Source organism: Coregonus lavaretus (genome assembly GCF_964263955.1).
Source record: "Coregonus lavaretus genome assembly, chromosome: 9".
NCBI lineage: Eukaryota > Metazoa > Chordata > Actinopteri > Salmoniformes > Salmonidae > Coregonus > Coregonus lavaretus.
In genome coordinates this window covers 39,292,265-39,319,321 of record NC_139996.1, presented here as the reverse complement: position 1 = coordinate 39,319,321, position 27,057 = coordinate 39,292,265, and the positions used below count along the sequence as shown (strand labels likewise).

Sequence of the window (27,057 nt, the reverse complement as noted above, 5' to 3'; positions counted from 1 at the left end):
GTTTTATTTCTTCTCGTGACAGCATGTTGAACCACGTGACCGTGCTGATGCTGACGACACATGAAGTTACTTTAGTCCGCTTCCTACTTCCTTACCCTGGCTTGGTTCTCTCCTTCATCAACCTTTCTTACGATAAAAAGGACAAAATGTCCCACCAAACGGGCATACAGGGTAGCTATTTCATTTACATTCTGTTGTCGCTTTCTTGGCAAGTTTGAACTGTATATATCTCAATTGAAAGTCTGTTTTTAATCGATGTTAGTCGAATGTTTTAGCTAACGTTAGAGCAAGCTAATTTGAAGTGCTGATTCCTGTAGGTAGCGACTGTAGCTAGCTAGTCAGTTAACGTCAGCGAGCTATCTGTGATTATTGATTTGATTCTCTGCTAAGAAGTAGCAGCAGTAGCTATGTGTCTGAAAAAAATGGCCAGACAGATCTGCTCCTGCCTCTGCTCAAGCGAAAAAGAAAGAAACATGTTTTTCACGCTGGACATTTTGGCTCGGGCAACGCCTTCATTGAAACACTTGGCATTAAAATGTAAAATGGTCCTGACATCCGTAACCTGAACCTATCAGACGCACCTTCACATAGAAAATGAGCTCACTCACAGCCTACACCAAATTATCTGAGGGCTTTCAACCCAATGAAAGATACACTACATGACCAAAAGTATGTCCTCTGTAGTTCAGCTGGTAGAGCACGGCGCTTGTAACGCCAAGGTAGTGGGTTCGATCCCCGGGACCACCCATACACAAAAAATGTATGCACGTATGACTGTAAGTCGCTTTGGATAAAAGCGTCTGCTAAATGGCTTATTATTATTATTATTATTATTATTATTATTATTATTATTATTATTATGTCGACATCTCATTCCAAAATCATGGACATTAATATGGAGTTGGTACCTCCTTTGCTGCTATAACAGCCTCCACTCTTCTGGGAAGGCTTTCCACTAGATGTTGGAACATTGCTGCAGGGACTTGTTTCCATTCAGCCACATGAGTATTAGTGAGGTTGGGCGATTGGGCCTGGCTCGCAGTCGGCATTCCAATTCATCCCAAAGGTGTTCGATGGGGTTGAGGTCAGGGCTCTGTGCAGGCCAGTCAAGTTCTTCCACACCAATCTCAATGAAGAATTTCTGTATGGACCTCTCTTTGTGCACTGGGGCATTGTCATGCTGAAACAGGAAAGGGCCTTCCGCAAACTGTTGCCACAAAGCTGGAAGCACAGAATCGTCTACAACGTATTTATATGCTGTAGAGTTAAGATGTCCCTTCACTGGAACTAAGGGGCCTAGCCCGAACAATGAAAAACAGCCCCAGACCATTATTCCTCCTCCACCAAACTTTACAGTTTGCACTATGCATTGGGGCAGGTAGCGTTTTCCTGGCATCTGCCAAACCCAGATTTGTCAGTCGGACTGCCAGATGGTGATGCCTGATTAGTCACTCCAGAGAACGTGTTTCCACTGCTCCAGAGCCCAGTGGCGGTGAGCTTTACACCACTCCAGCCGACGCTTGGCATTGCGCATGGTGATCTTAGGCTAGTGTGCGGCTGCTCGGCCATGGAAGCCTATTTCATGAAGCTCCCGACAAACAGTTATTGTGCAGACGTTGCTTCCAGGGGCAGTTTGGAACTCGGTAGTGAGGACAGACGATTTTTTGCGCTTCAGCACTCGACAGTCCTGTTCTGTGAGCTTGTGTGGCCTACCACTTCGCGGCTGAGCTGTTGTTGCTCCTAGATGTTTCCACTTCACAATAACAGCACTTACAGTTGACCGGGGCAGCTCTAGCAGGGCAGAAATTTGACGAAATGACTTGTTGGAAAGGTGGCATCCTATGACGGTGCCACGTTGAAAGCTACTGAGCACTTCGGTAAGGCCTTTCTACTGTCAATGTTTGTCTATGGAGATTGCATGGCGGTGTGCTCGATTTTATACACCAGTCAGCAACCGGTGTGGCTGAAATAGCCGAATCCACTAATTTGAAGGGGTGTCCACATAGTTTTGTATATATAGTGTATCAATATTTGTTCAGTTTCATTTGCACAGTTATATAATTATTTATGCAAGTGATAGGCTACTTAAACAGGTAACGTTAGATGGCGTTGTGTGACATGAATGTAGTTTTCACAACATGGGTGTGTGAGGATCCTATTCACAAAGCAGGTGTATATATGGTGACCTCGACAACATGCATGTAAATATTAGTGTTCAAATCTGTGATCGGCTGAACACTTTGTGGAAGGAGATTGCTTAAGGTCGTGTGCATTCATCTTACGTTGAATCCTACGTTGTTCTCTATATGGGTTTATGTGAGGGCCAGAACCAGGATGGTGTCCTAGAAGGCTTGACCACTTTGTCTAATTTACTGAGTCTCGAATAGTCTATATAGATCTTAAAAACAGCTGGAACCAAGGTTGTTTGTGTAAGGATGACAATAATTGCATGGTTTACATTTGAGGCTTTAGCCATACTTACTCTGGAGTCTTTACAGCTGGCTGGATACCTTGTTTGATTAATTTCAGTAGAGGCTTCTTCCCATAATACAAGAAACAAACCCACTTACCCTCTGTTTTTCCAGCTGGTAACGACTTGAAGGATGTCTTTGCCAGTGCAAGGAGTGGAGACCAATATCGACTCCTAAAGATTGTGATTGAGGATGGTAAGAAGTGTTTATCTTTCTACCGATTTGATCATAAATAAACAGATCTAAAGTTTGTCACAAAGGTTGTTTCTTTCAAGGGTAGGCCAATATTTCAGATCCTTTTTAGAAGAAAAAAACATTACCATGATTTAGGAAAGCCCAAGAGATTTAATACACCAATATTAAGTTTTCACTTTGAATGCGCAACTACTGAATTTGTGTTACAGAGCAACTCGCTTTGGGCGTGACCAGGCAAGCATCAAAGACATGGGACCAAGAGTACGACTCGTTAGTCCTGCCTCTACTAGAGGACCACCTGCCGTCTTATATCCTGTACCGACTGGACTCCTCCAACAACCAGGGCTATGAGTGGATCTTCCTGGCCTGGTCACCTGACCATTCTCCTGTAAGGAACTCACCTAACCCAGAGATGAACTTCCCTGTTAACATAAGTTACCTCTTCAAATTATGTGGCACAGTCGTGTCAATGACACAGGTCTCCTTTGCAGCAGAATTGTTTTGAGTAGAATAGCCTACTTATCAAATAAAATATTATTTGTCACATGCTTCATGAACAACAGGTGTAGACTAACAGTGAAATACTTATTTATGGGCCTTTCCCAACAATGCAGATAGAAAGAAAATAGAGAAGTAATAGTAAAGTAATTACATTTACATTTGACATTTTAGTCATTTAGCAGATGCTCTTAACCAGAGCGACTTACAGTTAGTGAGTGCATACATTTTTTTATTTTGTTTTCATACTGGCTCCCCGTGGGAGTCGAACCCACAACCCTGGCGTTGCAAACGCCATGCTCTACCAACTGAGCTACACAACATGTAATAATTAACGATAACTTTGCTATTTACACGGGGTACCAGTACCGAGTCGAGGTAATTGAGGTAGATATGTACATATAACTAGGAATAAAATTACTAGGCAACAGGATGGATAATAAACAGTAGCAGCAGCGTATGTGATGAGTAAAAAAAAGTTAGAGCAAAAAGGGTTAATACAGATAGCCCAGGTAGCTATTTGATTAACTGTTTAACAAACTATTTAGCAGTCATGGCTTGGGGGTAGAAGCTGTTCAGTTTCCTGTTGGTTCCAGCCTTGGTGCATCGGTACCGCTTGCTGTGCAGTAGCAGAGAGAACGGTCTATAACTTGGGTGGCTGGAGTCTTTGACAATTTGTATGGCCTTCCTCTGACACCGCCTGGTATAGAGGTCCTAGATGGCAGGGAGCTTGGCCCCAGTAATATACTGGGCCTTACGCACTACCCCCTGTAGCGTCTTGCGGTCGGATGCCACGCAGTTGCCATACCAAGCGGTGATGTAGCCAGTCAAGATGCTCTCAATGGTGCAACTGTGGAACGTTTTGAGGATATGAATGTCCATGCCAAGTCTTTTCTGCCTCCTGTGGGGGAAGAGGCGTTGTCATGCCCTCTTCACGACTGTGTTGGTGTGTGTGGACCATGATAGATCCTTAGTGATGTGGACACCAAGGAACATGAAGCTCTCGACCCGCTCCACTACACCCCCGTCGATGTGAATGGGGGCGTGCTCGGCCCTCCATTTCCTGTAGTCCACAATCAGCTCCTTTGTTTTGCTGATGTTGAGGGAGAGATTGTTGTCCTGGCACCACAATGCCAGGTCTCTGACCTCCTCCCTATAGGCTGTCTCATCGTCATTGGTGATCAGGCCTACCGGCGTCGCATTGTCAGCTAACTTAATGATGGTGTTGGAGTCATGCACGGCCACGTGGTCGTGGATGAACAGGGAGTACAGGCGGGGACTAAGCACACACCCCTGAGGGGCCCCCATGTTGAGGGTCAGCGCGGCGGATGTGTTGTCGCCTACCCTCACCAACTGGGGGCTGCCCGTCAGGAAGTCCAGGATCCAGTTGCAGAGGGAGGTGTTCAGTCCCAGGGTTCTTAGCTTAGTGATGAGCTTGGCGGACACTATGGTGTTGAATGCTGAGCTGTAGCCAATGAATAGCATTCTCACATAGGTGTTCCTCTTGTACAGGTGGGAGAGGGCACTGTGGAGTGCAATAGAGATTGCGTTATCTGTGGATCTGTTGGGGAGGTATGTGAATTGGAGTGGTTCCAGGGTGTCTGGGATGATGGTGTTTATGTGAGCCATGACCAGCCTTTCAAAGCATTTCATGGCTACAGATGTGAGTGTTACGGGGCAATAGTCATTTAGACAGGTTACCTTGGCGTTCTTGGGCACAGCGACTATGGTGTTCTTCTTGAAACATGTAGGTCTCACTAGCCTCGTCGCAAACCAGGCTTCCCTAAAACAGGAAGCCTAGGGAAGTTCCATGACAGAAATCAGCTAAAGAGGGGTCGGAACCCGGTGTAAATCAGTGATGCCTCGCAACATGTCAAACCAATCAAATGCCTTGATTGGGCGGAGCTCCAAAGGTGCTCACCAGATTAGTGTCGTAGGAGCAACGGTGCGTGAGGACTAAAAATGTTTTTCAGGCTGCCTTTGGGGAGTTTTGACATCGATGGTTTCAATGGATTTTATAGCATTTAGCAACTTCTCCCACTCAATTCTGCAACAAATGAGAGTGGGAGAAGCTGTCACAGCAATGTCGCACACACAGGCAGAGAAGCACAAAGAGGGGGTGTGCGGTGGGAGATATTTGGCTGTAAATGCTAGCATGAGGGACAAGAAGTAGCAAGCCACAATGAGGTTCGTTTTGAGAAAAGTCAGCTAACCTTGTAAGCTACCTAGGTATAACTAACTAGCTAGCTACTTGATAGTTACATTTCTCTCATGATTATAAAGCCAACAAAATGTTGATTAAAAACAGCATATTATTGACCTAAAAGGTTAATAGCTGTGTTAGCCCAACCTCTAGCTTATCTAGGGTCAGTGATACTTAGACCAACCATGTACTGTCTATCTATGGGAACAACTGCAATCATTTTGCAAGCAACATTGCTAAAATGAATGAAAGAAAATTAACCTCAATGTTACCTGTAATGCTCATCTCCTGTAGCCTGATTGTCATCTCCTTATTTTCATACTGTACCTAAATTACAAGGGTTGGATTTGCACTAAACAATTTTATGTCAGCACTTAAAAGGCTTGTACAAAATCGGGTATATGGTTTGCCCTCCTATACATTGTCTACTGGTATCATTTTAAATTGAACATATAGCTCAACATGTAAACAATGTGTGAGTTTAGCTATTTTCTGCTTCAGATGCCCACAAGGCCAGGAATGCCATCATACTGTAGGCGTATGGATGCATTGGGTATGCATGCCATATGATAAGCTGTAAAATGGATTCACATAGCTGATATTGGAGGTCTTACAACTAGACAAAAATAAAATGTTAATTTGAGAAAACAACACAGAAACACAGACACAGAACCTCCTCCCCTCTTTATTGCAGGATTATATGATTAATCAACATTAACACTAGTTCATTTAGAATAATAGTTTAACAATTAAAACAAGTTGAAACACTTCACTTCAAAGAATCAACACTTCATCACTTCAAATGTACAAATAATGTACAAATGTACAAACTCGTATGTAAAGATCTAGACTAGCTTAGTCTAAACAATAGATCATTGAGTAGTAACCAGTAGGCTATTTTTACTAAAGCATCATTTCAGGTAAACAAAAAGAACTCCATACCAGTGTTGGCCAATCTTGCTCCACTGAGCCCTGATCTATGATCTACTGGGTGAGTAGACTTCTATTCCAGCTGAGCAATAGCACACTAGATTATCAACTCATTAGAGTTGAGAAGTTGAATCAGGTGTGTTATTGCTGGGCTGAAAAATAACTGCACACCCAGCAGACCTCCAGGAGGGCTGGCCTGCTCCAATTATAATAGGTTTGTACATTGTGTGTGATCTTTAACTGTATTTCTGTATACAACATTTGCTAATATACAGTACCAGTCAAAAGTTCTACATTGTAGAATAATAGTGAGGACATCAAAACTATGAAAGAACACAAATGGAATCATGTAGTAACCAAAAAAAAAGTGTTAAACAAATCAAAATATATTTCCATGCTTTACGGTGGGAACTACACATGCGGAGATCATCCAGACCGAACGACAAATTTCCACCGGTTCATTGCTTGTGTTTCTTGGCCCAAGCAGGTCTTTTCTTCTTATTGGTGTCCTTTAGTAGTGGTTTCTTTGCAGCAATTCGACCATGAAGGCCTGATTCACTCAGTCCCCTCTGAACAGTTGATGTTGAGATGTGTCTGTGACTTGAACTCTGTGAAGCATTTATTTGGGCTGCAATTTCTGAGGCTGGTAACTCTAATGAACTTATCCTCTGCAGCAGAGGTAACTCTGGGTCTTCCATTCCTGTGGCGGTCCTCATGAGAGCCAGTTTCATCATAGCGCTTGATGGTTTTTGCGACTGCACTTGAAGAAACTTTCAAAGTTCTTGAAATGTTCCGTATTGACTGACCTTCATGTCTTAAAGTAATGATGGACTGTTGTTTCTCTTTGCTTATTTGAGCTGTTCTTGCCATAATATGGACTTAGTCTTTTACCAAATAGGCCTATCTTCTTGTCACAACACAACTGATTGGCTCAAACGCATTAAGAAGGAAAGAAATTCCACAAATTAACTTTTAAGAAGGCCCACCTGTTAATTGAAATGCATTCCAGGTGACTACCTCATGAAGCTGGTTGAGAGAATGCCAAGTGTGTGCAAAGCTGTCATCAAGGCAAAGGGTGGCTATTTGAAGAATCTCCAATATAATATATTTTTTGATTTGTTTAACACGTTTTTGGTTACTACATGATTCCATATGTGTTATTTCATAGTTTTGATGTCTTCACTATTATTCTTCAATGTAGAACCCTTGAATGAGTAGGTGTTCTAAAACTTTTGACCGGTAGTGTAGGCCTAATAGTACATAATAATAATAAAAGGCATTGGCAAATAAACCAATGCCTTCATGGTCCTCTTCCTCAACATGCTGGTCTGCAATGAGCCTGACCTTATCAGAGCTGTCAGCGGCGTCCTCTGTAGGGAGGTAATGTAAGTGTACCTGCCTTTGTCTCCATCCATCTTTACCTATACAAAATAAATAACGTTATACTGTAATTAGTTGCCTTGTTTCATAAATACTATAAAAAAAACGTTTTGAGTCGCTAAAGGGCTGTAGGCTGTAGAAATTCCACAAATTAACTTTTAAGGAGGCACATCTGTTAATTGAAATGCATTCCAGGTGACTACCTCATGAAGCTGGTTGAGAGAATGCCAAGAGTGTGCAAAGCTGTCATCAAGGCAAAGGGTGGCTATTTGAAGAATCTCAAATATAAAATATATTTTGATTAGTTTAACACTTTTTTTGGTTACTACATGATTCCATATGTGTTATTTCATAGTGTTGATGTCTTCACTATTATTCTACAATGTAAAAAATACTAAAAATAAAGAAAAACCCTTGAATGAGTAGGTGTGTCCAAACTTTTGACCGGTAGTGTAGGTAGGCCTACACATATAACCTATGACATATAGGATATACCCTTAGTCTCTTGGGACATTCATTGGGACCTCTCTCGTCATCTGCAAACAGGCTTTCACAGCTTTCCATATGAGGACAGAAAACATCACAAAGAAACAGGCTTCATTAAACTTAAATTAGACATCATTGTTGCTATTATCTCTGTCCTCATAGTTTTCCCCTCTAGGGACTGGAACTGGATAATATTTTCATTATGTCCTCCCACAAAGTTAACTGCACTATCCAGTAGTCTACACTCTCCCTTTACTGACAGCTGGAGCTGCAATGTCACCCTCTTCCGTGGCTGTTATCTACAAATGCATTTATAATGATTACATCAAGATAGCTAGCTAATAGGAAGTTAGCTATCTGCAGACATTTAATTCACTTAGCTAAATAGTGTGTATAGTTTGCTAGCTAGCAGCTCAGTTGAGTTAGCCTACAAAGTGGCCTACTCTAGCCAGCTAGCTAGCTACCTAATAATACATTGTATTTTTTTATATATTAAAAAAATACAATTTACTTTCTTGAATAGGTTCTCCCACTGCCTGGGTCAGGGAGAGGTTGAAAATGTCAGTGAAGACACTTTCCAGCTTGTCAGCGCATGCTCCGAGTACGCGTCCTGGTAATCCGTCTGGCCCTTGGCCTTGTGAACGTTAACCTGTTTTTAAAGGTCGTACTCACATCGGCTATGGAGAGTGTGATCACACAGTCATCCAGAACACCTGGTGCTCTCAAACATGGTTCAGTGTTGCTTGCCTCGAAGCGAGAATAGAAGGCATTTAGCTCGTCTGGTCGGATATACAGTGGGGACGACGTCATTGATGCACTTATTAATGAAGCCGGTGACTGATGTGGTAAACTCAATGCCATCAGATGAATCAGGAACATATTTTAGTCTGTGCTAGTGAAACGGTCCTGTAGCTTAGCATCCGCTTCATCAGAGCACTTCCTTATTGGGCACGTCACTGGTATTTCCTGTTTTTGCTTGTAAGCAGGAGTCAGGATAGAGTTATGGTCAGATTAGCCAAATAGACGGCGAGGGAGAGCTTTGTATGCGTTTCTGTGTGTGGATTAAAGGTGATAGAGTTTTTTAGTCTCTAGTTGCACAGGTGACATGCCGGTAGAAATGGGGTAAAATGGATTTCAGATTCCTGCATTAAAATCACCGGCCGCTAGGAGCTATGGATGAGCATTTTCTTGTTTGCTTATGGCCCTATACAGCTCGTTGAGTGCGGTCTTAGTTCTGGCATTGGTTTGTGGTGGTAAATAGACAGCTACGAAAAATGTATGGTCTACAGCTTTTCATGAGGTATTCTAACTCAGGCGAGCAGAACCTCAAGACTTCCTTAATATTAGAGATCGCACACCAGCTGTTAACAAAGAGACACACACGTCCCCCTTGAGCTTACCCGATGCTGCCGTTCTGTCCTGCCGATGCATAGAAAAACCAGCTAGATGTATATTATCCATGTCATTGTTCAGCCACTACTCCGAGAAACATAGGATGTTACAGTTCTTCAGGTCCCGTTGATAGGATAGTCTCGAACGGAGCTGTCCAGTTTGTTCTCCAGTGATTGTACATTCGCCAATAGAACGGAGGGTAGAGGCTGTTTATCTACTCGCCAACGTAGTTTCGTCAAGGTGCCCGCACATCGGCGTCTCTTGTGCCGTCTCCTTCTCTTCTGAGTCTCGGGGATTAGGGCCTGGTCCGGGGTGAGCAGTATGTCCAGTGTCGCCGACTCATTGTAAGTAGAAATCTTCAATCAAATCGAGGTTAGTGATCGCTGTTCTGATGTCCAGAAGTTATTTCGGTCATAGGAAATGATGGTTAAAATCAACGCAAAAAACCACACAAAATAGCATAATTAGTCAGGAGCCTGTAAAACGGCAGCTATCCATTCCAGCGCCATTCCAGCCATTAGTGCTCAACTGTTTGTTAGCCTATGTGTAGTTTGTGCTGTAGTGTAGTGCAAATGTGACATTTAGCTTTTGGCCTGCTCTTAATACAGATAACATCACAACCGTTGCAGATTGATGTAATGACCGAGAATAAAATAAATTGAGATCTACCTGATTGACTGAAGTGGTTCAATTAAGACTGACGAATGTTGCAGGGACAGGGTGATACATGTGACTGGCATTCTTTTGGTTGTACCAAGATCAAGATCATGTGGTAGAGAGATTATAGCATAGCATCCTATTCTAACAGACTGGCAGGGCTCGACATTCCATCCCACTATCCGGAGGCGGCGTGCCACAGGTCCAGGCTTGCACATGTTTTAAGACTGGAACATCCAAATGGGCTGCATTTATCTGGTGCTTATCCAGGCACAGTTTGCTATCCTCTGGAAAAAGAATGGAAGCCTGTGTTGAGTTAGCAAGAAAATAATAAAGAATTGTGTAAAACAACAAGAGTAAAATCACTGCATGTCATTGAGAGTTATAGAAAGGGGATGGAATAGATGCATGTAAAGAGACTGTACCCCTTGGTGTATTCACTAATACATTCTATTTCAAACAGGTGCGACATAAGATGTTATATGCTGCTACCAGGGCCACAGTGAAGAAAGAATTTGGTGGGGGACTTATCAAAGATGAGGTCTTTGGCACCACAAAGGTTGGTTAGATTATCTGTGTTAGATTGGGTTGTGAAATCCTCATACTCTGAGGATCTGATTTGCTGTCTGCTTTGCCATTCAACGATTATTGTAATGGAAATGTGTCCTTTTTTTCTACTCAAGTAGAGGCATAAACATTGAAGAACTTTCCAGAATGAGATTGTTTTAAAAAGCTCATCGGTAATTTGGCATTCACATAATCACACATATAAGATGGAGAGTCAAGTATTGTCAAATATGTATTGTACGTGAATAGTAGTTGTAAATAGATGGCTAACTGTTATGTGGTCCTCTCTTCCCTCCTGTTTCTCCCCGCACTCCCAGGAGGATATGTCTCTGAAGGGCTACAAGAAGTACCTGGTGGCCGAGGCAGCACCACTACCACTCACTGCTGCCGAGGAGGAGCTGAGGCGGATCAAACTCAGTGAGGTACGCACACACACACAGAGAGAGAGAATGGTATTCACACTTCCTGTGATGTTTACATAGTAATTCTGTGTAAAAGTCATTTTGTTGGTTTAAAGTGTTAAAGGTTTTAATCCACACCCATTTATTTCAACTAAGACATTTATTGTAGGCAAACCAGTCTTAATATGGAAGTAAAAGCTCATGAAGTGAGTGGTTCTGACCACTCAGGGCAATTCATAGAGATAGCCTCTTTCACAATAAACTCATAGCATCCGCTTTTAATTGTGTTCAATCCAAAAGACACAGTGTTGAATATTAATGACGGCTGGTGATACCTTCCCCCCCCCCGTAGACCACAATGTCAGCAGTACAGCTGTGCATAATGCCGACCTGGCACGAAGAGTCACTGGAAAGGTGCTGATGCATTGGAACTACAGGATGTTGGCAGATATGACTATTAGTCCTGTATGGGTCGAGACTCATAGGTTTATAAATGGGTTGTTTTTGACAGAAATGTCATGATGCATTGTAAGCATAGATGTTGTCTCACTGAAGCACAGGTCTTGCACTAAAATGTTATGAGGGGCCACCCTTGAATGTTGATGATGAATGATCATTCAATACTTTGCATTGATTCTGCATGGGAGAGCACTTGGTCAAGGTCACACCACTGTGCCTGTGCTTGGCTCCACTGATAAGATTAGGGGTACACTGCTATGTGATAGCCCAATGCTTTACTTGCCACTAATAAGGATGATGCTAGTTTGCTTTTGTCTGGTGTTTCGATATAAAATGTGATTAACCAAAAATAAGTAACACATAGAAGCACAGGTTACTATCTTTAAAAGCTCAGCCTCAACTCAAACCACTGTGAGTTCTTTAAAGAGGAAACAACATTATTGCTGTGCAGAGTGCACCCGGTCTGTCTGTCACATAAACAAGACCGGTCTCCAACTCCATAAAAGGAAATAGTCTGAGAAGCAGTCCGTCACACTCCTAAATACAGCCAGTAAAAATCTAGAAGGGAGAAAACAGGAAGTAAGGGTAGCATTTCTCCAAGTTGTTGAAGGAAGATAATACCAACATTAATCTGTGGGAGCAAAGTGGCTTTGAAATATGTATTTATCATTCATTTGCCTAGAGAGCGAGAGAGACTGCTTTGACTAAGTGGATGGATAAAACCCACAATCCTTTTGGTAAATGAGGTGGGTGCACTGCATCAGTTGCTCAATCATGTGTACATAACTGACAGCCTTTCATTCAGAGGGAACAAACAGAGCACTAAAAATAGATACAATCCATCCAGTATAATCCCCTTCCATTTCCAGTATTTAAGGTGATTTAGAAGGTGCCTCATCACTCCAGTGTCTCCTGTCCAGATATAGAAATATCAACCACATGAGTCATTATCCCCAATGTGGAGAATCTGAGAGGGGATGCATGTTCTAGATAATTTTGCCTTGTATTTGCTTCATATTAATTTAAGGTGGCCTGGTCTTCCTAAGGAAATAGATCTAATGACCTCAAAGGGACTTCCTGGTTATATGAAAATGATCAAATTGATTGAACCACTAGCACAAGCACTAGTGAGCTGCGTGTTGACTATGGTAAAGTTGTTTTAGTTTTTTCAATCGCTTTGGTGCTATTTTCACAAGTGTGGTGAATTTTCAAAACTCTTAGTACAGTGTTTGAAGACATCTTTCACCACACAACCATTGATCCAAAATATACGTTTACTGTAAAATACCATGAGAACATTGATTTAATAATCAAAACACAACACAGTGATATCTTTTCAATTTAGTTATTTCCAACCAGTTAATCCAATAGCAAAAGATGCAAGATGCATGTTTCAAAATTCCCCTTTGTATGTAATATGCTACAGTACTGTAAATTGCAGTAGATTAAACTGTTTTCACATTAGACAATACACTTGCACTACTCATACATTTTGACAGAATTTACTTAATTTCTATCCCATGTGTGATCATTGAAGGCATCTTTCACAATCATTGATGCAAAAAATAAATGTAGATATAATTACAACATAGGTGTACTGTAATCAAGTGAAAGAAACATGTTTAGCAGGCACTAGTTTACATCAAGCCTGTGTTGAGCATTTGGCCATAGGTTCTCATCGACATCGCAGTAAATGTCCTAATTGTTCATAAACCTGGGGAAAAAACGTTTGGAATGGCGAATCCAAGCCTGACCTGGTCCGCCTTGATGTCATCGCATGCCTCATCAATGGCCTGAAGGAGTGTGGCACGTTCATGTGATTGGCAATCATACACCTTCCACCTGTATTGTAATCAAAACTACCACAGCGACTTCATTTTGGATACGTGTACTGTATAGGGGATGCATTTGTTACATACAGTACATCTCTGATCTTGTCTATCAGATTTTTTAAACTTACTTTGAAGTGAAATCATAATAGTCATCATTATAGTACATCAAATCAAATGTTTTTTGTCACATGTGCCGAATACAACAGATGTAGACCTTTCAGTGATATGCTTACTTTACAAGCCCTTAACCAAAAATTCAGTTTTAAGAAAAATAAGTGTTAAGTAAAAAATAGATGAGTAAACAAATTAATTAATTAAAGAGCAGCAGTAAAATAACAGTAGAGAGGCTATATACAGGGGGTACCAGTACAGAGTCGATGTGCGGGGGCACAGGTTAGTCGAGGTAATTGAGGTAATATGTACACTCATTCAAGGGTTTTTCTTTTCTTTTTACCATTTTTTACATTTTAGAATAATATCATCAAAACGATCAAATAACACATGGAATCATGTAGTAACCAAAAGTGTTAAACAAATCAAAATATTTTAGATTCTTCAAATGAGCCACCCTGTGCCTTGATGACAGCTTTGCACACTCTTGGCATTCTCTCAACCAGCTTCATGAGGTAGTCACCTGGAATGCATTTCAATTAACAGATGTGCCTTCTTAAAAGTTAATTTGTGTAATTTCTTTCCTCCTTAATGTGTTTGAGCCAATCAGTTGTGTTGTGACAAGGTAGGGGGGGGTATACAGAAGATAGCCCTATTTGGTAAAAGACCAAGTCCATATTATGGCAAGAACTGCTCAAATAAGCAAAGAGAAACGACAGTCCATCATTACTTTAAGACATGAAGGTCAATAAATCCGGAAAATGTCAAGAACTTTGAAAGTTTCTTCAAGTGCAGTTGCAAAAACCATCAAGCGCTATGATGAAACTAGCTCTCATGAGGACCGCCACAGGAATGGAAGACCCAGAGTTACTGCTGCTGCAGAGGATAAGTTCATTAGAGTTACCAGCCTCAGAAATTGCAGCCCAAATAAATGCTTCAGAGTTCAAGTAACAGACACATCTCAACATCAACTGTTCAGGTGAGACTGTGTGAATCAGGCCTTCATGGTCGAATTGCTGTAAAGAAACCACTACTAAAGGACACCAATAAGAAGAAGAGACTTGCTTGGGCCAAGAAACACGAGCAATAGATATTAGACAGGGAAATTTGTCCTTTGGTCTGGAGTCCAAATTGGAGATATTTGGTTCCAACCGCTGTGGCTTTGTGAGATGCGGTGTGGGTGAACGGATGATCTCTGCATGTGTATTTCCCACCGTAAAGCATGGAGGAGGTGTTGTTATGGTGTGGGGGTGCTTTGCTGGTGACACTGTCTGTGATCTATTTAGAATTCAAGTCACACTTAACCAGCAATCCCCCGACCTCAACCTAATTGAGATGGTTTGGGTTGAGTCGGACTGCAGAGTGAAGGAAAAGCAGCCAACAAGTGCTCAGCATATGTGGGAACTCCTTCAAGACTGTTGGAAAAGCATTCCAGGTGAAGCTGGTTGAGAGAATGCCAAGAGTGTGCAAAGCTGTCATCAAGGCAAAGGGTGGCTATTTGAAAAATCTAAAATATATTTTGATTTGTTTAGCACTTTTTTGGTTACTACATGATTCTATACATGTTATTTCATAGTTTTGATGTCTTCACTATTATTCTACAATGTAGAAAATAGTAAAAAATAAACAAAAACCCTTTAATGAGAAGGTGTGTCCAAACCTTTGACTGGTACTGTACATGTAGGTAGAGTTAAAGTGACTATGCATAGATAATAAACAGAGTAGCAGCAGCGTAAAAGAGGGGGTGGAGGGTGGGGGGACAATGCAAATAGTCCAGGGAGCCATTTGATTAGCTGTTCAGGAGTCTTATGGCTTGGGGGTAGAAGCTGTTAAGAAGCCTTTTGGACCTAGACATAGGTCCCCTGCTCAGTTGGTAGAGCATGGCACTTGCAACGCCAGGGTTGTGGGTTCGTTTCCCACGGGGGGCCAGTATGAAAATGTATGCACTCAGTAACTGTAAGTCGCTCTGGATAAGAGAGTCTGCTAAATGACAAAAAAAATGTTTAAAAAAATTATAATACAAAAAAATAATGTAGACTTAGCGCTCCTGTACCGCTTGCCGTGCGGTAGCAGAGAGAACAGTCTTTGACTAGGGTGGCTGGTGGCTGGAGTCTTTGACAATTTTTAGGGCCTTCCTCTGACACCGCCTGGTATAGAGGTCCTGGATGGCAGGAAGCTTGGCCCCTGTGATGTACTGGGCCGTACGCACTACCCTCTGTAGTGCCTTGAGGTCGGAGGCCGAGCAGTTGCTGTACCAGGCAGTGATGCAACCAGTCAGGATGCTCTTGATGGTGCAGCTGTATAACTTTTTGAGGGTCTGAGGACCCATGCCACATCTTTTCAGTCTCCTGAGGGGGAATAGGCTTTGTCGTGCCCTCTTCACGACTGTCTTTGTGTGTTTGGACCATGATAGTTTGTTGATGTGGACACCAAGGAACTTGAAGCTCTCAACCTGCTCCACTACAGCCCTGTCAATGAGAATGGGGGCGTGCTCGGTCCTCCTTTTCCTTTAGTCCACAATCATCTCCTTTGTCTTGATCACATTGAGGGAGAGGTTGTTATCCTGGCACCACACGGCCAGGTCTCTGACCTCCTCCCTATAGGCTCTCATTGTTGTCGGTGATCAGACCTACCACTGTTGTGTCGTCAGCAAACTTAATGGTGTTGGAGTCGTGCCTGGCCATGCAGTCATGGGTGAACAGGGAGTACAGGAGGGGACTGAGCACGCATCCCTGAGGGGTCCCCGTGTTGAGGATCAGCATGGCAGATGTGTTGATACCTACCCTTACGACCTGGGGGCGGCCCGTCAGGAAGTCCAGGATCCAGTTGCAGAGGGAGGTGTTTAGTCCCAGGGTCCTTAGCTTAGTGATGAGCTTTGAGGGCACTATGGTGTTGAACGCTGAGATGTAGTCAATGAATAGCATTCTCACGTAGGGGTTCCATTTATCCAGGTGGGAAAGGGCAGTGTGTAGTGCAATAGAGATTGCATCATCTGTGGATCTGTTGGGGCGGTATGCAAATTGGAGTGGGTCTAGGGTTTCTGGGAGAATGGTGTTGATGTGAGCCATGACCAGCCTTTCAAAGCACTTCATGCCTACAGACGTGAGTGCTACAGGTCTATTGTCATTTAGGCAGGTTATCTTAGTGTTCTTGGGCACAGGGACTATGGTGGTCTGCTTAAAACATGTTGGTATTACAGACTCAGTCAGGGACAGGTTCAAGATGTGAGTGAAGACACTTGCAAGTTGGTCAGCGCATCCTCGGAGTACACGTCCTGGTAATCCGTCTGGCCCTGCGGCCTTGTGAATGTTGACCTGTTTAAAGGTCTTACTCACATCGGCTACGGAGAGCGTGATCACACAGTCGTCCGCAACAGCTTATGCTCTCATGCATGCTTCAGTGTTGCTTGCCTCGAAGCGAGCATAGAAGTAATTTAGCTCGTCTGGTAGGCTCGTGTCACTAGGCAGCTCGTGGCTGTGCTTCCCTTTGTAGTCTGTAATAGTTTGCAAGCCCTGCCACATCCGAAGAGCGTCGGAGCCGGTGTTACATTTCACTATATATCATACTTTATATGTTTATACTTTACAAACATACATTTTCATGATGTAGTTCTCAATCTGTAGTAGACAAACCAGTTTAAAATCTGTAGGAGTAGTCGGATTAAGTAATAGTAAAACGTATTTTAACAAATGAGAAGAGAATTATATAAAAAGTGAAGTGAGCATTGCATTGTAAAAGGCAATTACTTTATATGAACATGCATTGCAATATGTATTTGTAGATTAAACACTTAAATTAGGTGAAAAAGTTACTATGATTTTGTGTGTTGTACTTAGTCAATTGAAAATGTGCTTTTTGATTATCTGTTTTGAGTTTTGTATTAAGAGTTGACCATATTGACCATATACTCTTGAAAATTGCACCAAAGCAATTGAACAAAACTGTAAATAGTTTTCTCTGTGCTGTGTGTTCAGGTGCAGACTGACATCAGTGTGGACACCAAGCAGCAGACACTGCAGGGAGTGGCCTTCCCCATACATGGAGACGCTGTCGAGGCACTCGAACGATTCAGGGACAAACGAGTCAACTACGTACAACTTGTAAGTACTTCTCCCCCTCTGTCGCTTTTCCAGGTGAGTCCGTTGAGAAAAAGTTATGTTCCTCCTTTATACTCAGGCTTCTCTTCAGAATGACAAAGGAATTTTGGAGTCAGAAGTTTTGTTGAGAACAGTACGATGTGGTTCTCTTTTTGACCAAAGCGTCATTGTCAGCTTTCCTCATTGAAATTCAAGGAATGGTGTCACAAGATCAGATTTGGGGACAAAGGCATAATTGTGACACTTTGAGCTGGCACTGCCTGGTTCTCGCTCCTCTCTCTCTAAAGTCATAATAGGCAGGTTATCAAAAGAGCTATTCAATAAATCACACAACACTGAAATGACACTTTATTAGAGGGTCGTTTTCCTACTGTCTTCTGGTTCATTCATTATGGTTTCATTTCAATAGGAAATAGACTTTGCCAAAGAGCTCATTAGGTTGTCTAACACTGAACCGACCGAGGTGAAAGATCTGCCCAAGAGGATCCCCACTGAGTCTGCACGCTATCACTTCTTCCGCTACAAACATTCCCACGAGGGAGACTACCTGGAGTCCACTGGTAAAAAAACTTTTTCACAGAGAAGCACAACACAGCTTAAGACACCAAGCGGTCATTACATAAATCTCTTAAATATTTCACTGAATTTTATATTTTTTATATGTTACAATGTTGTATATCTGTGATTCTGATGGGACATCTTCCATTGTTATCTCTTTTGCAGTGTTCATTTATTCCATGCCGGGATACAAGTGCAGCATCAAAGAGAGGATGCTCTATTCTAGCTGCAAAAACCCCCTGGTGGACATGGTTGAAAACAACATGCAAATTGACATTTTGAAGAAGGTAAGGACCAAAAGACCAAGCTATTTTATTAGGATTTTAACACAACCAATACAAAGTGGTGTTAATAACATTAAAAGTGTTCCATGCGTTTCTCTAGAGAGGGTCTTTCATAGGGTTCAGGAAAGTATCAGTAGGTTTGGTTCAGGTTTGGGGTTAATTTATATTCAGGAAGTAAATTGACACTCATATTCCAATTTTTCTCAATGTGTTTCAATTAGGAACATTTGGAATTTGAATTTCAGTTTACTTCCTGAATTGACTGAATTTATATGGAATTGACTTCAACCCTGGTTTTGTTAACTCCTCACTGTTCATGTGTGTGACTGTCCACAGCTGGAGATAGACAATGGGGATGAGCTGACTGGTGACTTCCTGTATGAGGAGGTCCATCCCAAGCAGCATGCACACAAGCAGGCCTTCGCCAAGCCCAAGGGCCCTGCCGGGAAGAGGGGCGGACACCGCATCACCAGACCGGCTGGAGAAGATGACGACTAAACGAACCTCACCCTCCCCCATACACACTCAATAATGGAACATTCCATGTGATCATGGAGGGAAAGCTTATTTGAGGCAACCTCTCTTCTTCGAAACCCTTAAAGCCCATCCAGAGACTGAACTATGCACACCAAAGGACAACTTAGCTGAGACACACACTTGAGAATATCCATTTGTAGCCTGTCAAATGGAAGGATATATATATATATATATATATCTATCTCTCTCTGCATTCATTCACAAATTATTTTACTGTGCTATTCAGAGGTTAGAACAAGTTGAGTAAGAAAGGTTTTTACACTGTTGCTGAGACAAAAATGTTAGTGCGACTAATGTGAATTTGTGCCAATGTAATGAACCATCCATGAGTTGTTCACATGCTTGCAATTGTTCCTTGCATTCCTCTCAATTTGTTGTTTCCTGGCCCAAAGTTGAGACAAACGTCTCCATCGTTATGTGTGCACAACTAGAAGAGGTCCAAACCTCAAAATATGTCATATTTGCTCGTATCATTCTTCATTTTAATACAGTGCGGGGTTTTTTATATTGGAAATTCTTCTTTTTTGATAGAACTTTGGTTTACATAAAACACATCTGCTGAGAAATGTATTTTTCTATGCAAGTGCTGTACATATACATATGTGATTAAAGGTCTTGTCTGTACTGATCATCTTATCTGGTGTCAACGAGGGTCATGTGACAGAGAGAGAACAGGGGCTTCCAGTATTTCACATCATTGATACATCGCAGATTACTCCTTCAGAGGAAGCTAAGTTTCATATGGTGTGCATGCAGGGTGGGAGTCCCAGAGACGGGGATGGGATATCAAATGGAATCTGTTTCTGCCACAGTCACTTGTCTACTGATTATTAAGGCAAACCACTAGTTTAACACCTCATCTTCGGAAAAGGGAATACCTTCTCATGAGAAGTGTCATGTTTGGTCTTAAATTGTTTATTTTGCTTAAAACAGTTACTTTCTAAAAAGGAAAATAAAAATATTTAAATCACACATTGAATGGCCTATTTATTTATTTTATTTATTTTTTTACATCTATGCCTTTACAGCCACTGTTGTCTAATGACATACTTACAGTACATATCAAGCAATTCAACAAAGTTGGAACAATGGAAAATAAATATTCTGTTTATTATTTTGGCCAAAAATACTAAATAAGACTGGTGTAACATGTTTGGTCCTTTTCTTAAGCAAAGTAAACTCGTTTAAGGAAAACGAGGGAGGAATAGTCGTTCTTCATGTTGTCTATGCGTCACTCTTGGGTCCCAGCTGTTCCAGTGAAATGCTTTTGACAACATCTTCAAGCTCTGTCAGGACCTATTAAAATATTGACATTTCAATGTGATAAAGACCATAAGCAGCTAGTAGTAACCATTGGCTCCCAGCTTGTAAGCGATTGTGTTGATCACTAACAGCTAAGCACCACAAAGTACCCATTGCTACTGTATACCAGTGGAAACAGTACCGTAAACTAAAGTGCCACCAACTGTAATAGCGTCACACACCTCTTCCATTCGTGGCCGTTTGTTCTTCTTGTCATTGAGACAGTCGCTGGCTAAGAAGTAGGTCTTCTCCACCAATGGCAGGTCCCAGTCTGTCATCCTCTTGTCCACAAAGTCTTCCAGGGCCATCTCCTCCTCATCAATCTCATCTTTCATCTCCATCTATGACAGCCATAACAAATCATAACAGTCATAACAAGAAACAGCAGAAACACACACACATCCATCAGCCACTGCCTGCAGTGGTAACTACACTACCGGTCAAAAGTTTTAGAACACCTACTCATTCAAGGGTTTTTCTTTATTTTCTATATTTTCTTCGTAGTAGAATAATAGTGAAGACACCAAAACTATGAAATAACACATATGGAATCCTGTAGTAACCAAAAAAGTGTTAAACAAATCAAATCATATTTTACATTTGAGATTCTTCAAATAGCCACCCTTTGCCTTGATGACAGCTTTGCACACTCTTGGCATTCTCTCAACCAGCTTCACCTGGAATGCTTTTCCAACAGTCTTGAAGGAGTTCCCACATATGCTGAGCACTTGTTGGCTGCTTTTCCTTTACTCTGCGGTCCAACTCATCCCAAACCATCTCAATTGGGTTGAGGTCGGGGGATTGTGGAGGCCAGGTCATCTGATGCAGCACTCCATCACTCTCCTTCTTGGTAAAATATCCCTTACACAGCCTGGAGGTGTGTTGGGTCATTGTCCTGTTGAAAAACAAATGATAGTCCCACTAAGCCCAAACCAGATGGGATGGCGTATCGCTGCAGAAGGCTGTCGTAGCCATGCTGGTTAAGTGTGCCTTGAATTCTAAATAAATCACAGTGTCACCAGCAAAGCACCCCCACACCATCACACTTCATACTCCATGCTTTATGGTGGGAAATACACATGCGGAGATCATCCGTTCACCTACTCTGCGTCTCACAAAGACACGGCGGTTGGAACCAAAAATCTCAAATTTGGACTCCAGACCAAAGGACACATTTCCACCGGACTAATGTCCATTGCTCGTGTTTCTTGGCCCAAGCAAGTCTCTTTTTCATATTGGTGTCCTTTAGTAGTGGTTTCTTTGCAGCAATTCAACCATGAAGGCCTGATTCACGCAGTCTCCTCTGAACAGTTGATGTTGAGATGTGTCTGTTACTTGAACTCTGTGAAGCATTTATTTGTGCTGCAATTTCTGAGGCTGGTAACTAATGAACTTATCCTCTGCAGCAGAGGTCACTCTGGGTCTTCCTTTCCTGTGGCGGTCCTCATGAGAGCCAGTTTCATCATAGCACTTGATGGTTCTTGCGACTGCACTTGAAGAAACTTTCAAAGTTCTTGACATTTTCCGTATTGATTTACTTTCATGTCTTAAAGTAATGATGGACTGTCGATTCTCTTTGCTTATTTGAGCTGTTCCTGCCATAATATGGACTTGGTCTTTTACCAAATAGGGCTACCTTCTGTATAGCCACCCTACCTTGTCACAACACAACTGATTGGCTGAAACGCATTAAGAAGAAATTCCACAAATTAACTTTTAAGAAGGCACACCTGTTAATTGAAATGCATTCCAGGTGACTACCTCATGAAGCTGGTGGATAGAATGCCAAGAGTGTGCAAAGCTGTCATCAAGGCAAAGGGGGGATATTTGAAAAATGTCAAATATATTTTGATTTGTTTAACACTTTTTTGGTTACTACATGATTCCATATGTGTTATTTCATAGTTTTGATGTCTTCACTATTATTCTACGATGTAGAAAATAGTAAAAATAAAGAAAAACCCTTGAATGAGTAGGTGTTCTAAAACTTTTGACCGGTAGTGTACACTGACAGACAAGAGAAATAAAGCACTGACATCTATAATGTATGTGGCCTTAAGCTCCACAGGGAGCAAAGAGTAGAAAGTTAGTAAGTATTTGCTGCACAAATCGCTGGCTTTTTGATCGATACTGTATAGTAAATCCTTTTCTTTCTTTAGATAACATGCATTCATGTGTACTGTATTGGGGGATAGTGAAGTCTGAAGAGTTTAGAGAAAGCTTCCATTGTGCTGCTTTGCTCACCAGGAACTTAGGGTCACGGTTTTCATCGACTGGCGGGAGTCCAGACAATATTTCTAGCAACACCTGTAGATGACAGAAACCTTAGATTAACCACCTGGCTCCAGCTCCAGCAAACAACAGGCCTTTATAACTCTCCATTAATAATATAGCATGCTATATCTAAGATACTGTTCCCAGGGCTGTCAGGCTGAACACAGACAGTAGCTGTTGGTTTATGACCAGGTTCAACCAGTTCAACACACAGATGACCTGACCTCATATTAGACTGCTGACATTAGAATACATAATTTATGTCATACAGTACTGTTCCCACATGTTCCATTATTAGCCTAAATCAACATTTACCAACATGTTTTTTTTATGTATCACTGAGGAGGAGTACCTTTACTGGGATTTAAATGTGAAGTTAATTGGCTGGTAGACTGACAAAGGTGCATGATTCTGACTTAAGGGTCCAACAATTATGTGTGTCAGTAGTTTATGGAGTCTGGCACTGAGGTAAACTGCTGAACTGACAATTCAGTTTTATGAGTTTTACTTACGTTACAGTTTCTCAATAAATTCAATATTCTTGTCACTGTATCTTCTGGGCTATATTTAGGTCTTTAAAGTGATAGTGTGAAAGGCAATACTCTAACACTACCTGTTTGGCATAATGCGAGTGGTTTAGCCATATGAGGTGCTGTCTCAATTGACCCTTCGCTAAGCCCCTCTTGGTTACTGTTGCAATCTCGAACTTTTTCCCGGGCAGCCCAATTCCCCATTCAACCACTAGCGAAATCCCCTAACAATGATCTCAAACTGTGTTTCTAATACACAATGAAATTAAACACATACCACCCCTTGCTAATCAGGAAAATCTTGGGTATGTTGTGGTGGACTGTCATTATAATGACTTAATGGGAACCTGGTAAAATGATGTTTGTAGTGTAGCAACTGTAGCCACTGGTCCTGTGTAGCTCAGTAGGTAGAGCATGGCACTTTCAACACCAGGGTTTTGGCTTTGATTCCCACAGGGGAATCAACCAGTATGAAAAAGTATGCACTCTGAATAAGAGCGTCTGCTAAATGACCAAAATGTAAATGAATGGCTCTGAATTCACTGTCAGCATGCAGTCAAAGCTATAACCACTTTTTGGAGCTAACTAGTGCTCTCAAATTGTATCCTGATGGTCGACAGCAGATGGGAGTTATATTCATAACATTGCTAACTTAGCTAGCTAACATACATTTTGAGGAAACAAGTTATATTAAGTGGCTAGCTAGCGTTAGCAACGTTGGTGGTCAATAAGACGGAGAGCTAGCTAACCAGCTGAGCTAGCAAACAATGTAACAAAAGTATAATTTCGGATTTGAAAAATACTCCATCAACAGGCTCTGCATTTCAGGAATCACAGTAGTAAGTATTCCTGGTGAACTGTTCAATTATTTAGCCATTTAAACATACATATTTTGAAGAAAACTCTGTTTTTGCCATAACCCTCACTGGTTTTCATGCGATTTAAATGTGAGCTTGTCCGAGGTGTCGGACTTGGCGACAGTTGCTGGGGCTTAGTGAAGGGTCAATTGCACTTGTCATGTGTTGTCGCTAAGATGATCATCAAATCAATGCGGTGTGGATTTCACACTGTATTGTATAATGTCTGCGCATTGTGTTAGTTTCATACATTTGTGTAGCTGTAAAGAACAACTCACCACTCCAAAACTGTAGATGTCAGATTTGGGAGTGATCTCGCCCCTGAGTGCCTCGTTTGCCATGTATGCTGTTGTACCCACAATCCTCTCTGTCATCACTGTCGATGACGATCGCGTGGCCGAGGCTCGGGTCAGCCCAAAGTCGGAGATCTTCGGCACAAGCAATTCATTCAGCAAAATATTACCACTGCCAGATAGAAATTATTTAGCACTCATTAATAATATTGAGACTGATCTGACAAGGTTGTCTATCCATTATTAAAATGTCTAAAATGTGATTAAGTGCCATAGGAAATACATTATAAAAAATGTCCACAGTTACCTCTTGACATCTCTGTGGACATGGTGATTGCTGTGCAGATAATCTAAGCCTCTGGCTGTTCCCACAGCAATCAAACATCTCCTGTGCCAGGAAAGAGGAGGGCTACCATCCTACAATTACATAAACATATTCACAAAGAGCAAGTACCTGTAAAAGGTCTCTCTTGCAAAATATATTTTATCTCAATGATTCTGTATAAATAAATAAAGAAAGTAAATAGATATGCCAGGCGGATATGGTACAGTCTGTATGCTTACCAAGCAAGCCAGACGATCTAGCAACGAACCATTGGACATGTAAGCATACACCAAACAGGGGTGATGGCCATCGCGTGAAAAGCCAACCATGTCTACCAGGTTTTCATGTTTCAACCTGTGAAAACAAGAGGGCTCTTATCAAACAAACAGTAGCCTGTTCTTTAAACTTTAAAGATAGTTGAAGGTAAATAAAACCTATTCAATCTAAAACCAATCTCTGGAGAGTTCCTAAGTAGTCCCTCTCTAAGACAGGTCGCTCAGGATATTTCTCTGTTGATTTTATTACAGTGGAGACATAAAAAGTAGATTTATTGTCAGATTGAGATATTGAGCACACGCAAGCTATTGCTTCCGTTAATGAATTAGAGCTGTAATGAAGTGGTCGCACAGTAGGTCAGCTAGCTTACAAGGACTCCTCACAAAACAACAATGGACGAGTAGAAAATAAACACTTACACCATAAGAGTTTGGACCTCTTGAATGAACTGAACACTTAGCTCTTTAAGTGAGATATCTTCCATCTTAAAAGAAGGTAACAGAAGTTTTAGTCACCTTTGAGAATGTGCTGGATAATTAAACATGGACAACAACTCAACTCATACATTGAACAAACAATAAGGTGTTATTGGCAGAGAGAATAATAGCACCTACTGAGTGTAGTTTCTTCACTGCCACAGGTTTGTCATTGATGAGGCCTTTGTAGACCGTTCCAAAGCCGCCCTCACCAAGTCTGCTCCCACCGTCACCCACTGGCCTCTCGTCAAAATTACCAGTTATCTTCTTCAGCTCATGGAAAGAAAGCCTGAGAAAACCTAAGGATCAATGAACAAACCTGTTTATGAGGAGAATTCTTAGTACAGTACTATAGTTTATTGACACTGCACATATGCTGCCATCTACTGGATGTTGTGTGTATTGTGACACACGTCTGAATAGGTTCAATCGATTTGTCTAATAGGCCTACTTTACACAGTTCATCTCACTAAACACGATCTATAACAGTATCCTGTCACTATATGTATCTCATTAAACCACAAGTAAAATAACCTATAAAGCTAATCTATATAGAATCTATATAACCACATGTATTACTATGTTCTGGACACTCATTACACTTCCAGTGATTATAACACATTTATATGCAGGCTATACAACATTAGTCCACCTGCAGTGTCATTGGGATCCTGGTCCTCCTGTGGCTCTGAGGTGCTGTCTGGTGGTGGCTGTTCCTTTGTCTGTGCCTCTGTCCTCCCCAGGGGTCTTGTTGCAGCATCGTTGTTGCCTATCATCTCTTTGTCTCTGGGAGAATCAGGTGGCTGGGGGACTGCTGGACGGGGGTTGTTTATTGCATCTGGGTAAAACATTGAATTTAGATACAAAATTATGACAGGACACTGTGGAAATAAATACACACAAAGATCAGACCAGAGATTAATAGGCAGTCAATATGCTAGAAAATCCTTGATCTATTGCATATTGACTACTGTAGTAGCCTACCTGGTAGCAGAATACTGGCTGCAGCCATTAACCTGTGGCTCATCAAAATGTCCACTAACTCTCCCACAGTGCTGTTAGATGTCCCCCAGTCATTCAGTAGCTCCATGGTAGGACTTCTCCCCTGTAAAACTACTGCTTCAAATCGCCTGTCATATGAAGGTTTGTTCAAGAATAGAGCAGTACATAAGAGAAAAAAACAACCCAAAACATGTTACAAAATATCCTGCAGGCTTGATAGAAAGTAACAATTTGTTATGATGGCAATGGTGTCACCCCCATCAGAGAAGTAGCTGATTGGCACATTACCTTAGATGTTGCTGAGAGTACCTCGGCTCCCCTGTGGGTTTATGTATTGAAACAATAACGTATTTCCAGCTGTCTTGAGGGTCCAAGAAGTCAGACAGTTTTCGTCGAACCCCATAGTTGAGGTTCCGAATAAATGTAGCCGATGTTATTGTGTTGCTCATCCTGAAAAAGAATGATCACACATGTTCTACAGTTATTTTTTCCATCATGAGGAAACACTTCAAAGGCAAGCGCTACAATGTCATGTTACAATTGTCATTCATGGCGCTTACCTCGGTAACGCATAGAGTATAAATAGTTGTTATATGTACTTCCTTGTTCATTTGAGTACTCTAAAACAAATGTTATTTCCGAAATTGAGCAACTTCCCTAGTAT

At 41.7% G+C, this 27,057-nt stretch overlaps 2 protein-coding genes across 2 annotated transcripts; one reads left to right on the top strand and one right to left on the bottom strand.

Annotated features, from left to right (window-relative positions):
- The first annotated feature begins 64 nt into the window (after positions 1 to 64).
- On the top strand, positions 65 to 20,030 carry LOC311134982 (twinfilin-1-like). The gene is made up of 9 exons (XM_084168773.1): positions 65 to 171; positions 2,586 to 2,666; positions 2,876 to 3,054; positions 10,676 to 10,771; positions 11,097 to 11,201; positions 17,557 to 17,682; positions 18,089 to 18,239; positions 18,403 to 18,524; positions 18,858 to 20,030. The coding sequence occupies exons 1-9, from the start codon at positions 147 to 149 to the stop codon at positions 19,017 to 19,019; spliced, it is 1,047 nt and encodes a 348-aa protein (XP_084024899.1). The 5' UTR covers positions 65 to 146; the 3' UTR covers positions 19,020 to 20,030.
- Positions 20,029 to 27,057, bottom strand: irak4 (interleukin-1 receptor-associated kinase 4). The gene is made up of 12 exons (XM_084168772.1): positions 26,954 to 27,057; positions 26,682 to 26,843; positions 26,376 to 26,521; positions 26,044 to 26,229; positions 25,530 to 25,690; positions 25,335 to 25,399; positions 24,879 to 24,993; positions 24,622 to 24,731; positions 24,300 to 24,486; positions 22,605 to 22,667; positions 20,543 to 20,701; positions 20,029 to 20,354 (listed from the first exon to the last, which is right to left on the bottom strand). Exons 2-12 carry the CDS (start codon positions 26,840 to 26,842, stop codon positions 20,283 to 20,285), a joined length of 1,425 nt encoding a protein of 474 aa, XP_084024898.1. The 5' UTR covers position 26,843; positions 26,954 to 27,057; the 3' UTR covers positions 20,029 to 20,282.